Source organism: Cyanistes caeruleus, chromosome 12 (assembly GCF_971803275.1).
Source record: "Cyanistes caeruleus chromosome 12, bCyaCae1.hap1.1, whole genome shotgun sequence".
NCBI lineage: Eukaryota > Metazoa > Chordata > Aves > Passeriformes > Paridae > Cyanistes > Cyanistes caeruleus.
The window spans coordinates 2,179,335-2,193,445 of record NC_141712.1 but is presented as its reverse complement, the minus strand read 5'-3'; the positions used below and the strand labels follow the sequence as shown (position 1 = coordinate 2,193,445).

Here is a 14,111-nt window from a genome sequence, read left to right as displayed (position 1 = left end):
AAGCTGCCTCTGAGCTGGCTTTTAGAAATGCCTGCAATCATCCCCCACACACAAGGTCCTCAAGGGCAGCATCTCAAAGATTCACTGACAGTGTGGGGCACCGAGCAATGCAAAATACAGTAACAGTACGAAATCAGCCCAGAACAAACATTTTGGAGGAAAACACCAGGTCCTGTTAGTCTCACCTTGAAAATGCTACATTAGCATTAAAAGCAGATTTCTCTTTGCAATAATGACACCAGAAGGGCAGCTTGTCAGACAGTTTCTGGCCCACATTAAGAGCTGGAAATGAAGACAGTCCCCAAGTTATGAACACCTCAGATGGCTCATCAGGAGCAATCTGATGAGCAGGGAAACAGCTGCTCCCACACCATTTTCCATCCTGGCTTCTCTTGTAGCCACCTTCCCAGTACTCATCAGTTCCAAGTAACAAACAGGGGCCACCATTTCCATCGGCTCTTCTGGAGCGTGGAATGCTACAGGCCAGCCAAGAGGAAGGGCCAGAGCGTCTCAGCCCTCAGCAGCCCCGAGGCCGAAGATGATTTCGAGAGCCGCAGTCGTACGAGCGCCGTGTTCGGGCTGGAGCCAGGCTCCTGGCACCTGCAGCCAGGCCAGTCTGTGGCCATGGTGCTGCGAGGCTTCTCCCACATGCCACAGGTGAGGTCCCCACCAAGGGCTGAGCCTGGGGAGCCCTCACATCCCCTCCCCTGGCCTTGTTCCACAGTGCCTTGACATTTGCCTGGGGAAATGAGCAAGGCCCTTCAAGAAACTGCTTTAAGGCCGCACGTTTCTGTGGCAGCACCAGTTGCTTTCCTTGCTGGCCACCATCAGAGCAGCCAAGGCTTTATTGGGATTCCACAGCTACCAAAACCCAGTGCTGATCCCAAAGCAGGGCTGGAAGGAAATAATGCTCTTTTGGGGCAAACGGTGTTGCACGCTGAGTCAGCAAAGAAGGGCAGACAAATAAGTTACACTTAGACTAGGAGCACAAAAAGAAAGGGAATTCAACAAGTGCCAATGGTTTATCTGGGGTAAGCACAGATAAAACAAAAGCCATGTGAAGGGAGGGGAGTTCTCACAAGTGCCTTTTGTGGGCATTGGGGTGCAGTGTTACAGACAACTGAGTGCAGAATAAATCAGCTGCATCACGGCAAGAAAAGGAGGCAGTGCCCACTGTAACTGTGTGGCAGGAATAGGGGCTGTGCTGGGTGCTGAGCCAGTGCAGGGCATTTGCTGGTGCCCTGCCACCCTCCACTGGTGACAAGTGACTCTTGCGTGCAGGAGGTGAGGGATTACATGAGGTGTGAAGCTGTCGTTGGCACAAGCGTGGTGACAAAGAAGATCATAGAAACCATCATTAGCTGCAAGTTCATAGATCCCTCTATAGAAGTATCAGCCAGAAAACTCTCTTTCCGGGTGGAGAAGGTAAGTCTCTGGATTGCATCCTGGCATTTAGCAGCATGGCTGAGGGGGGTGTGTCCTTGTGTTAAAGCCCCTCTTTGCTCTGCCTGAGGCACTTGGTCAAGTGAGTGAAGATGCTTTTAGAGATGAGACTGGTATTTAACTGCCCCAAAGCAAAACTGCAGTTACAGCTGCACTGCTGTGGGGATCATGGCCACTTGCAGAGAAATGCCAGTTTCTCTGCACACTGTAAAGGGAGGTTTTTAAGGATCCTCCAAGGCACGATGATGTCTGTACACTGAAGCTGTAGGCAAGCTGGGGGGAAGAATGGAAATTTCTGTGAATTCCTCAGGCTAACGAGGAAAAACCCATCATCTCCTGTGTCTCTGCCTTCTCTGCTGTTGGCATGGATGCTTTAGGGTATAGCTATAAGGTATAGCTCTGTGCATTTCCCTAGGCCTCACCTGCTTCAAAAGACCCCCAGACATCCTGCAGTGATGATAACACTGAGGCAGAGCAGGTGCCCTTTAGTCTCTGGATCCCAGTTCCAGCATCATCTTTCCCTCTCCTGCAAGTTGTCTGAAAAAGAGAGTATGTTTCATGATTTGGTTTCTGTACTTTCAGGCCTCTCGTTTGGCTCCCAGGCTTCCACTGAAGTACAGAATCCCTGGAACAGGCAGTTCAGATGTAATTAGAAGCCTTTCAGCTCTCCCTGATTCTGCCTGGGTTCTGCTCAATGCCACACACACCAACTGATTGATTGCATACTATGGCACAGCACCTGTTTGATATCAGTACATCCAGAAGCAGTTTCCCAAACTCTCTGGTTTCTCTAAAGCATGCAGGAAGCCCAGCACAATGCACAGACAGGAAGGAAGAGCCTAGGCTGATCACAGCTTTGAGACCATACACACCTTGTCCCTGTAGCAGGAGCTGCAGGACACTTGTTGCAGACTGACTGCTTTTTTGAGGCTGCTAGAGCCAATAAGGTTGTAAGAAATGACAGCATGTGAGTGAAGATCATCCAGTGCTGTTCTGCCCAATAGAGAGACAAAACTGGACACAAATGGTCTGGATTCACTTTCTGCTTTAGGTCTTGTTCAAGCAGCCACCTCCTCTCCTATTCCCTCATCTGTACATGGGAGTGGTGCCCTGTCCCCAGAGGATGCTGTGGTTTCTAAACATGACAAGCATCTGCTATAAAGAAACATCTCCTGGGAAAGTAGAAACAAATAGAAAGGATCAATAGCATGTGTGCACTTCTGGGGCTGAAAAATGTGAGATGCAACAGAAGCAGGAGGAGGTCTCTGGCTACTTGAGGCTGTTTTTCCTTGTTTCCATAGAAACCCAGTGATGTCCTAACTCTGCAGTACCAGCCTTTGGCTTTAACAAACACCTGCTCCCTGCCGCTCGACCTCGTGCTGGACGTGGAGCAGCCGTTCCTGGTGTGTGATGAGGACCAGCAGCCCCTCCCAGATGGCCAGGTGAGCAGCCCTGGACTCCTCCAGTGGGGCTGGAAGAGGAGGGATGTGCTGGTGCCTTTCTCTTGGGAGGTCCTTGAGTCAACAAGTTTATTGTGTAGCATCAGCAGTGGGCTGGCCTGAGCTGCATCAGCAGAGCTGCTGAAGGAATCAAAAGATTACCTGAATTGAGAAGTTCCATCCTGGCTTTAAGGCACAAGGAGGAGGGAGCAGGCAATTTGGTCTGGGCAAGCCAATGCAGTAAAGGTGTCTCCTGGAAAGCATCCCAGCTCTCCAGCAGCCATCCCCTTGTATTGCTGCTGAGCACAGAAACGTGAGCCTGAGGGAATCCTGGACTGGACTGTGGTGCCTGCAGTCACACCCTTGCTATAAAGAAGTGAATGATGAACTGAGAAGCCCATGCTGGGGCCACACTTGGAGCATTTACTGTTTCATGCTGTCAGACCTTGGCATGTCATTAATTACTGTCCATCTCCTTGCAGCCTGTGACAGTGGGTGTAGAGGAGACCTGCCATGTCTACATCGCATTTGACCCAGCTTACAAACTGGAGCTTCACAGCTGGAAAGAACAGAAGATTCTGAAGATAGACATGGTTAGGGACCATCCTTATGTGGAGTATATCGAGCTTTGGGGAGAAGTCCACTTCCCAAATCTCCGAATCCAGCCCAGCAGCCTGGAGTTTGGCTGCATCGTGGCTGGCACGGAAGCAGTGCGCTCTCTGAGGATGAGCAACTGCAGCCCCCTTCCTGTGGAGTACCACTGGGCATTGCAGGCAGACAGCCAGGTGCACAAGTTCAGGTATGTGCACCTTTGCCCTCTCCTCTTCTTCCTGCTGTCCTGTTTGTGCTTTGCAAAGAACAGAGCTGTTTGTCTAGGATCTGACAGACTGCTCTGACTTCTCCTTGTGCAAATAACACTGACCAGCTGTGCTCAGGCTGCATGCTCAGGGAATAGGTTTTCCACCAATTTGGTGCTGTGTAGCCCCCACAGTGGTTTCCCTTGGGAAGGAAAGCTGGGGCCAAAGCTGCTTTCTCAGAGCTCTGTGGCCTGAGGCGATGTCCACCTTGATGAAGGGCTCCTAATCCCAGCTCCCACAGTGCTGCTGGAGGCCCTTTTGGGGGTGCCCTTTTGGCCCCTCTGCTTTGGGATGGGTCCTCTGTGCAGGAGCTGCTCTCTGCTCCTTGCCTTCCTCCCTTGCCTTGTGCTGGAGGATGCCCAGAAAGTCCCAACAGCAGAGAAAGAGCTACTCAGCACCTGGGCTGATGCAGAACATCTCGTTACCTTTCCTTCTTTTCTGAGACAACTCCTTTAGTGCCAGGGTGATTTCTTTCCCAAGGCTCAACTCTTGGTGGACACCTTGGATTCTTCACTCCCTTTTTTGGTGACACTTGTTACTCATTCTGACTTTTCCCCACTGCAACACGTCCCTTATGGGTTCTGTAGTGCTGGACAGCAGGACTTGTTCATCACACCATCTCCTGTCCCTGCCTCCCAGAGAGTTTCTATTTTAGAGTGAAAAATGCCATTGTCTGGGCACCATGGTCCTGGGAAGTTGCCTCAAACCATTGATTCAAACTAAAGGCAGTGGAATAGATGATATGGGATCTCTTGGGGGTTATGATGAGAGATCCTCTCATCCAGAAATGAAACCCAGCCTTAGATAAGAAGCCACAAAGCTAAAGACAGTTATTCTTTGGGGAGCAGGTCATTATTGGCACTGAATGCCTGTCTGGGAATGGAGCATTCAGGCCGTGTTTGGCTGTAGGGGAGCTCTTGCAGCTCAGCAGGGTGACAGGCAGGCACAGCCCAACTGTGTCCTCACGTGGCATTAGAAACACAAGCAGAGTTACCCTGAGCACCTGCTTCAATCTAAAGTGGGGAATGTGACCTGAGCCAGCTGGGAGTGTTGGGAAATGCCAACCACCCCTGCCTGCACTGTCAGGGAAACATTCCTGATAAATACCTGGGAGAGCTGCAGAGTTTCTGGCATTGGGCATTGGCAGGGCTGTGCTGGCTCATCACTGCCTGGGTGTGCCCTTGGTGTCTCAAATCTCACTTTTTGCTCTCCTCCTTCTCTGTCTTTTCCTCTCCCACTGTGCTTTTTGCATCCTCACAAGGTGTTAATCCCTGTCCTCTGTAGTTCCTCAATGCAAGCAGTTGCAGCTGCCTGCACCACTGCTACCTCAGTGTCATCCCTGGGCTGGTTTAGAACAGACCTGCTCCAGCCTGGATTGGGAAGGGCTGGATCAAACCATTCCTGAGTTCAGTGCACCAGCACCCAGCCAGGGGCTGCATCCTGACCAGGAGCTCCTCATGCAGGTGTCCTTCCCTCCCACTGCAGGTCCCTGCTCACAGTTATGTTTTTTTCCAGATATGAACTTTGCCCACCTAAATTCAGACCCTCACCACCAAAGTTGAAGAGTACCTGTTTGAATTGCTCAGCATCTCAATGGAGCCACTGCAGTATTAAAAATGTGGAGGAGCCAGACACAGACCTGCAAGAACCACAGGATCTTGGCCAATCTTCAAGAGCAGAGGTAGATTTTGTTGTACACCCAGTGCTGTGTTGTCTCCCCAGCTTGCCACCACCAAGTCATGCTCATGCTGACCTCCCTTTTTGCTGCCCTGCTGGTTTGTGCCTTGAGAGTGGGCTGGGCAGCGGGGCCTGTGGATGGACATGGGCTGTGTGGGAGGGAGGAGCAGGAGAGTTTTCCTTGGAGAAGCCTGCTCAGATCCTACAGATCTAAGCTCAACACAGATCTGTGTTGAGTGTGGGATTTTTTGGCCTTGTTCTCTTCACAATGTAAGATGAGGCTTTCATCTGCATCATGATGCTAAGACCTCCAGCTTCCTTCCCAGAGCAAGCTGTGATGAGTCCTGATCTCCATGTACCCTCTTCCCAACCCTGCCAGACCACCTGTTTCCAGGTGTCTGCTTTCACCTGAGAGCTGGTATTGCAGTGGTGGCCCTGAAGCTGTCTTCTAAAATGAGACTTTGCCAAGTGTCTCTCTCTTCCTCTCAGCATAGAAAATGGCTTGTTTTTCAGCTGCCAACATATATTCGTGGAAGGCATTACATCCCAGTGGGGCTGGCAGGATTCAGTCACTCCGTGGATGTACCATGGATTCCCCTCAAAGTGGAGAAGGTAAGAGGGAATCTGTCTCACTTCCACATTTTCAGTGTGGCAAGCAGGGCTGTAGCTGCCAGCCCCACTGGTGGCCCTCAGCATTGCCCACAGAGGGGCCTGGCATCCCTCCAGACCCATCACAAAGTGCTGCTGAAGCAACTGGTTATTGGAGAGGCCACGCAGGACATGCTGTAGGGAGGCCCAAGGACGCTGTGCAGCACCTGTGGAGGGCATTGCTCCCCCTGGACATCATCAGGTGGTCCGTAGGAAAGTTTTGCAGGAGCTTTTGCTGCAGCACCTTGAAAAAGCAGCAGATAAATCAGAGAGAGAGAGAGGGGAAAAGCCTCAGGAGTCAGATGAGCTGGGCTGGGGTCCTTCCCTGAGCTCCAAGAGCTCTCACTCTGCGTGTCCCGCTTTTCTAAAAGCAGTCATAAATGCTTTTTAAAGGCAAGTTGTGCGTCAGAGAGAATTTCTACTGCCAGGAGACATCCCAGTTCACTTCAATGTAGTGTATTACTGCACTGATCCGTGAGTATGGGAGAAGATTTTCCTCATGGTGCCTCCACTGGTCAGTGGCATGGATACAGGATGAGATCAGGATGATTCTGGCTGTGTTGTTTGAGGAATAGATCCCTCTGGCTACAGCTGCACTTTGCTCCAAGGTGCTCTTGTGCATCCATTTCCATGCTCAGCACCTCAGTCTCTCCTGTTCTCCGTGCAGGTTTTCAGGATCCTGCCGCTGTCGGGTGTGCTGCAGCCGGGAGAGAGACAGGAGGTCTTCTTCACCTTCACTGGCCACCTCAACACCATGGCCCAAGTCACAGCGCTGTGCCACGTGGAGGGAGGCCCCACCTACGAGGTGAAGCTGACCGGGGAGGCCTCACGTGTCAGCTTCTCCCTGAGCGCCCGGGAGATCAACTGCGGCTCCCAGGTACCCCACGGGTCCCCGGGCACAGCTCCTCGCCTCGCTGCCTTCCTGCCCACCTCGCTCCAGGGCTCCCTTCCCAGCCCCTTTGTTGTCTCTGGGGCTTGGAAGTACAACCTTTGTGGGACACATCTGGCATCCAAGCTGTAAAATGGCCGTCTCCAACCCTCTCCAAAATGCTGGGAATACCTCTTGTTCAGGGGACTTAACACTGCCTCCTGAGGCACCGCAGGGGGATGCTCTGGACGTCCCTCTGCTGATCCACTCCAAAAGCCTGACCTCCAAGGAGATGCTCTTGTCGAACGCTCTTCTTAATCCATGCAATAATCAGGGGAAGATCTTGGGCTTCCAGTCACTATAGCTGGAGACACTGTCCCAGAATGATCCCCACTTCACTCTTTTTCAGTTGAAAGCCCACAGCTATTTCCAGCTGCTGGCCCTGTCGGTGTTGCTCTGTGTGACTCCCTTGTTGCCTGTATGCTGCTTGCCAATACTTGCATGCAGGTGCCTTTTCTTTTGGAGTGCCTCCGTGCTGTCTCTGTTTCTCCTGGCTGCTGGTGACCCCTCAGAGGGCCTGTGTCCCCACAATGAAATGTGTTCATTTATTACTGGCCCTCCCATGGTTGTTGCCACACCTCTGGGTGCTGCCAGAGCTCCCTGGTCCTGTGCAGGTGCCCTGTGCCTGGGGGTTCCCCGGGTTCCCAAGTGCCCCCATCTCCTCTCTGGTCCCTGCTCCCATCAGGTGTCTGCTTTCAAGGCCAGGAGAGAGGAAGGAGATTCCCAGCAGCAGGCCTGGCTCTGTAACTTCCCGCTCTCTGCCTTCTCTGCAGATGTTTAACGAAGTTCATCACAGCACGGTCATCCTGGCAAACACCAGCAAGATTAAATTCAACTGGGTGCTAGAACCCAGCACTGCAGACCAAGACCTGCCTGGTGTGTTTCTGGTCAAGCCCACCACTGTAAGTAGCACGAGTGACTGACCCCAGCCCTGTCAGGTGGCCCAGGAGAGTGTTAAAGGGACAAAAGAGGGGGAGGGGGAAAAGGGGGAAAAAGGTCTGAGGGGAAAACCCCAAACTCAGCCACGAGATAGAGAGGGCTGTAAGCAATTTCTTCTGGGGGCAGAGAAAGTCAAACCAGTGCTATTGAAAGTCAATAAAGCAAAAGGAACAGTGGTGGGTGCTTGGCTCGTGTGCTTAGCCATAGCCAGAGGCACACCAGTCAACACAACCACATCCATTATAGACCCTGGGTACTGCAACAGCCTAATACAAATTCACAAATGGTTACACATATTCAAATATTTTAACATAGTTCCTCCTCCATCCTGCCTTTTTGGAGCATGTACAGTTGCCCTAGTCCTGGTCATTTGGTACTTTTTGACACATTCAACAGGTTCCCATTAACTTCATTGGTTAAATGTTAATATTACAGCAACTCTTCCCCAACACTGGTATCACCACAAAACATTTGCCTTAAAAAAATTCTAAACTTTAGCAAAAATTCTTTGACAAAAGCCAACATTATAAAACACACAGTATTTACTGTAACAACTGTGCAAGGCAACACTATAATGTATTTATCACAAAGGTGATGTGGTCTGATGGTTTCTTCTAGATAGAGAACCTGTCTTGTCAGCCTGTCTGTCCCCTGAGCCATCCCCCATCAAACACTCTGATGTATTCCCTTCCTCCTCTGCCATTCCTGCAGGGCTCCATTGCATGTGGCAGGAAGCAAGTGCTGAGATTCTCTTACATGCCAGGAGTACCAGGAGCCTTTAGCAGGACATACCAGCTTAAAGTGGGTGACCTGGAGCCGGAAAAGATCTGCCTGAAAGGAGAAGCGTCCTTTCCTATGATCAGTGTCAACCTGCCCTGGAACATCAAAGGTGGGCACTGCCTGTGTGCCCCCAGGAAGGGCCCCTCTGGTTTTGTTCCCTACCAAATGCCCACAGGGCAGCTCATGCCCACCTGCACCAAGCCTGGAGGGCTGCAGGACTCCCAGAGCCACTCAAGCCATCTGACTGCTTTGTGAGTCTTGAGCAGAGGATCCCATGTGGCCTTTGTCCCAGGAACCATCCTGCAGAGCTTGCCAGCACATCTGGCAGGGTCCTGAAGGATGATGGCTGGCCTGAAAGGCTTGGGAAAGCTGTAAGAGAGGCTGGCAGGGCTTCTGGCAGGGTTGGATTTGCGTGACATTGCAGGGGATGAGATGTTCCTCTGTGGGGAGGAAGATGGGTAGGAGCGAACGTGAGCATTCCGAGAGGAGCAGCAGCATCCGCTTTCCATAGATGGCTTGAGGGATTTCTTTCTGGAAGAAAGCAGTGTTTGGGAGCTAGGGACTTCCCAATTTAAGTGGGATTGGCACTTTGCTCACACTTCTCTTGGTGGATGTTTTCTTCCTTCAGGAAATGAGAAACGTGGAACGCCACTACGGCTTGCAGAACACAGGCAGCAATACAGTGAGACCCTGAAAATTCAGATCCCAGCAGCTCAGCCCTTAAAAAGTCCAGATGTGAAGACTGGGAAGCTGCAGCCCTGCATGCCTGGAGGCTCTGACATTGTAGTAAGAACAGCTGCAGCCCCGTTTGGCACATGCCACTGTGTCCATGTCGCCTGAGCCCCTTGCAGCCCACAGCAGTTTCCCGGTGCCCTGATGGCACTTGGGACATCCCTGTCCACTTAGAACCATGTGTCACCTCAGCATTGCCCCTAGGGCTGCCACTCTGGCCATGGTCTCTCTGGGGGTTGGCTTGCACCAGCTTGTCAGACACCGAGCAGCCAGACAGGAGAACCCCACACCCCTCTCAACAAGAGCAGGGTGGGATCCTTTCTCAGGTGCAAACCTCGGGAAAGACCTTTGCTAACCAGACACTGTCTGTCTTCCGTTTCCTCAGGCAAACACTCGGCTGCAGATAAAGATGATCGAGAAGGCTGCTCTGGAGCTGCAGAAGAAGCTCACGTGCCATCCCCCAAAGACCGAGTTCCCTGACAAAAAGCTGTGCCAGAGCCTTGTCAAGTGAGTAGGGACTCCCATCCCCATCTCCAGGTGCCCCGTGGGGAACAGCCAGCAATGTCCCCTTCTCCTGAGAGCTCCTTGTTTCTGCAGAGCTGGGAATAGCCTGGACTGCAGCGAGGCTCTTGTCCCGGTGGCTGTGACACGCTGCGTGTGAGCAGCTGAGTGCCCTCCCTTCCCCAGCACCACGCTGAGCTTTGGACTCAGCTCCCCACAGCTGTGGGGTTCTGTCCCTAGAGCTGAGGGGACCCACTGCAGACCTTCAAGCCCTTCCAGACAGCTTCAATTCTGTCCCTGCTGACTAGCTCTGAAAGAGACAATTCCCAGCTGATGTCTTGGTTCCAACTAACAGAGCACACTAAACAAAAGGAGGAGGGAACTGCACATGTCAGCAAACCCTTGAAAGCCCAAAATCAGATGGCTTGAATCCTGGTGGGGTGGCAGGGCTTATCTAATTAACTTGGTCTGTCCCTTTGCACCATCATGATGCAGCACAAGCAAGGGAGGCTTCAATTCAGGAAGATGCTCTGCAGAACAGATCAGGTGATCTGGCTGCAGAGCAGTGAAGATTTCCTGTGCAGGCAAATCTTATTGCTAGGCCCCAAAGCAATTTCAGGCTCAGGCTGTACACCAGGCTAAGTAGTTTCATTTAGTCCAGTGGAGGCCCAGTGGACTCACCTCTACTGGCTTTTCATGGCAGAGGAGCTGTGGACAGTTTCCATTTTAAACTAATTTTATTTCCAGGTACCATTAGTAGCTGATAAAACCTAGGACCTGCACTCCTCCTGACTTCCCAAAATCATTGCCAGGTGGTCAGGCCATGGGTTTCACGGGCTTGAGCTGAGTTTTTGCAGCAGTGAATAAAGAAATAGCCACTTGATTTGTATCCTCCATCCACCTGGACATGTAGGCAGGCTGTGGTTTAAGGACTGTCCTTACTCCTCCTTGCAGAGTTGAGCTGCCCGAGTATGTCCTGGACATGGGCACTGTCCTGAAGGGTTTCACTGAGAGACGCACTCTGGAGATCACCAACCCTGGGCAGATCCCAGTGTCCTTCTGGGTCGATGCATCTGTCCTGCAGGACACAGGTAAGCAGTGCTGGAGACACTTCCTGTGGGCATGGAGGAGGTGTCTCACACAGATTAGCTGAAGCCACTGAACTTGGGGAGGTTTTTCAGCTTTTTCTTCTCCCTGCCCCTGCTGGGAGCTTCAGAGGCAGAATCCTCCTGTCCAGCCATGCCCAGGGACCTGGCCTGCCTACAAGTGCCCTGACACTCCAGTGTGGGGCCAGATGGGCTCATCACCCTGGTCACCTCTCAGCATCTTCTGCCCTTGGCTCCCACGAGCATCAAGTTTCTTTGGGCACTCTGTGGCCTTGTTTTGTGAACCAGTGGTGTCTGCTGTGTTTTGGAAGTGCTTTGTTTGGAGTTCACACTGTCACAGCACTTGTATTCAGCGTTTCTTGAGGAAACAGCCTGTGAGATCCTCTGGTGGATCAAAAGAGGCTTCCAGAAGAGGCCTTGAGGCAAGGCTGCACTTGCATCACACAGTGGCTCGCTGTGTCGAGGGGCGTTCAGGTGCACTCTGAGTTTTTGTCCAGGTCACAGCACAGCCTGGGGTTTTTCCCAGACCTCTCACCAGGACAGCTGTAAGGCCTTAACGTGCTTCTGACACATTGCTTGTGTTTCCTGTGTATCTCAGCTGCTTTGTTTTCATCTGTTCAAGGTTTCAGCGTGGACCTGGGCCAGATGAAGAGTCTGCCCCACATGCACACCCTGAAGTTTGATGTGTGCTTTGAAAGTGCCCAGCAACCACAGGGTGACGTGGATGTGCTGCTGCCCATACAGGTACCACAGCTCTTGGGGCAGGCAGCAGGCTGGGCACAGCAGCAGATGTCACCTGCACCCTCTGCTGAATTCTCTGTCCTTCTACAGGTAACAAAAGGCCCCACGTCTCACATCCGCCTCCGTGCCACTGTCTTGGAACTGTCGCTCGACCTCTCCCAGAACACACTGCAGTTCCCCAATATCCTCGTTGGGCAGTGCCAGGTTGAGACAGTCCAGCTCTACAACGGGTTCCAAGTGCCCTGCAAATGGTTCATCACTGCCATCAAGCCTGTTATGAAGGTAAAGCACAGGCAGCACTGAACACACAACTTCTGGCTGGGTTTTCTTTGTGTCTCCTGCCCTTTCTGCTCCTGTGGCTGCCCGAGCACTTGGGTCTATGGCGTGTTTGAAGAAGTTTCTGAGGGTCTAGATCAAGGCTGGTTTTCCTAGACCTGTTCCATTAGCTGCTGCTTTGCTTTTGTGCCATCTTCAGCCATTCCTCCTCCTCTGAGGACAGCAGTTCCCTCAGCCTGCCCTGTCTACAGGTTTTCCCTCCAGCTCTAGGCTTTGGGGCCACACTTGGTTTGGCTGTGGGTGCTGTCAGCGCTGTATCAGTGTCTCAGAGCACTACAGGAACTGAGGCTCTGTCCTCACAGACTGAGGAGACCTCACCCCATTGGTTTCTGTGTCCAGAGCAATCAACTCAGATACATGACACCAGCCCAAGGTCAGAAGCAGGAGGCGCTGGAGGAAAGGCGCTGTCCCTTTGAAGTGACGCCCTCCAAAGGAACCCTTGATGCAGGAGCGTGGCAGAACTTGCAAATCCAGTTTGCACCCAAGGAGGAGGTGAGATTGGCAGCTGTCAGCCCAGGAGGCCTGTCAGGGCTATCTGGAAATGAGGGCCTGGTGCAGAGAGTGTGGGACGAGCTCTGCCTTCACAGGGGGCTTTCTGCAAGCGCTGTGCTCAGCGTGGCTCAGTTCAGCCCACAGAGCACTCCCGGGAGATGTGCTCTGAAATGCCCACAGGGAGCTTGCACAGAGAGCATCAGGGCTCTGTGGCTGCCTCTCAGCACAGGGGAGGGATGTGCCCAGCTCCCCTCAGCCTCCCCCTTGCCTGGCCCTGTTTGCAGCTGCGACACTCGGTGCAGAGCAGCTGCACACTCGCAGAGGATAATCCTGGAATGGCCGCTCTAGGCCCATCCTGCTGCACAACTGACTGGCAAAACAGCCACCAGACACCTTCCTGAGCATGGCAGGACAGTCACCTGTCGTGGTGTGCTGCCAGCAGTCAGTCCCTGGGGCTCTGGCCTGCCTGCACATTCCCACACAGCTGGGGATTCAACTGAAAAGGATGCAGCATTCCCAAAAGTACTTTGCCTGGGGCCGCTGGGTCTTGGAAACTGACAGTGTGTAGCAGTATGGACACAAGTGCTTCTGTGCCCACAGACAGTCCCAGGGACCTTTTAATTGCTCAAGAGATGTAAACATCTTGTGTCTGGCTTTGATCAGAGCCAAACACCAAGCAGAGAAGGTGACCCTTATTTCTGGCCACCCAGAGCTCATTTGCCTCTCTCCTGGAGCTGGCGTTTGCCTGATGCAGCAGTGCCAGGACTGGGTGTGGACACTGTAACCCCAAGGGCCCTTCTCTTGAGCACTGCACTCCTGCATGCCTGGGTGAAAACGCCTGGCAGTCCATTGTCCATCCATCTGGTACCCAATACCCAGTGACAGTGCACACCAGGACTCATCCCAGTTAACTCACACCCAGACACAGGCGCTGTAGTCCCTTGCAGAAGTGAATATCTGGTTTCTGTTCACCTTGGAGGGACTGATAACACCCTGGCCTTGGGGCAAGCGCTGTATTTGGGGTCCTGGGGCTTCATGGATAAGTTTTCTGCACTTTTCTCTTTTCAGAGGTCTTACAAGTATAAGCTTCAGCTCAACATTCATGGGAGCAGCAATCACTTAAGTCTGCACCTCTCGGGGCAAGGTCTGGAGCCACGGTTGGAGTTCAGTCCCCCAGCACTAAAGATGGGATGGGAGCTGGTGGACAGCGATGGGGTGGAGGCCACAGTGGTGGTGAAGAACCCATGCAAATTCCCCATCGAGTTTTACTCCCTGGATTTTGATGAGCAGTACCTGGAGGAGGAGAAGGTGAGAAGGCAGGTCTGGTCCCCGTGTACATGCTGCCCAAGCTTCACAGCACTCCAATCTTCCCAGGCTTGTGTCAGGGAGATGGAGGCAATGCCCAGGGCAAAGCCAGCTCTGCTGATGTGCTGTGGGGGGATTTAAAGAGTTTGTGTTGTTGGGAGGAAGGGAGGAGACAGAAAATGGGTTT

At 52.5% G+C, this 14,111-nt stretch overlaps 1 protein-coding gene across 2 annotated transcripts in view; it reads left to right on the top strand.

Moving 5' to 3' along the window:
- LOC147650794 (axonemal central pair apparatus protein HYDIN-like) overlaps positions 1-14,111 on the top strand; it is a 57,199-nt gene that overhangs the window by 25,525 nt on the left and 17,563 nt on the right. For both annotated transcript variants that reach the window (XM_086847700.1, XM_086847701.1), the window contains 16 exons: positions 399-657; positions 1,282-1,425; positions 2,745-2,885; positions 3,365-3,681; positions 5,255-5,420; positions 5,930-6,028; positions 6,732-6,941; positions 7,766-7,894; positions 8,643-8,820; positions 9,340-9,497; positions 9,829-9,950; positions 10,899-11,035; positions 11,673-11,794; positions 11,882-12,073; positions 12,467-12,619; positions 13,688-13,927. In XM_086847700.1, coding sequence (XP_086703826.1) covers positions 399-657; positions 1,282-1,425; positions 2,745-2,885; positions 3,365-3,681; positions 5,255-5,420; positions 5,930-6,028; positions 6,732-6,941; positions 7,766-7,894; positions 8,643-8,820; positions 9,340-9,497; positions 9,829-9,950; positions 10,899-11,035; positions 11,673-11,794; positions 11,882-12,073; positions 12,467-12,619; positions 13,688-13,927 — 2,767 coding nt within the window. The remainder of the gene's footprint in view (positions 1-398; positions 658-1,281; positions 1,426-2,744; positions 2,886-3,364; positions 3,682-5,254; positions 5,421-5,929; positions 6,029-6,731; positions 6,942-7,765; positions 7,895-8,642; positions 8,821-9,339; positions 9,498-9,828; positions 9,951-10,898; positions 11,036-11,672; positions 11,795-11,881; positions 12,074-12,466; positions 12,620-13,687; positions 13,928-14,111) is intronic.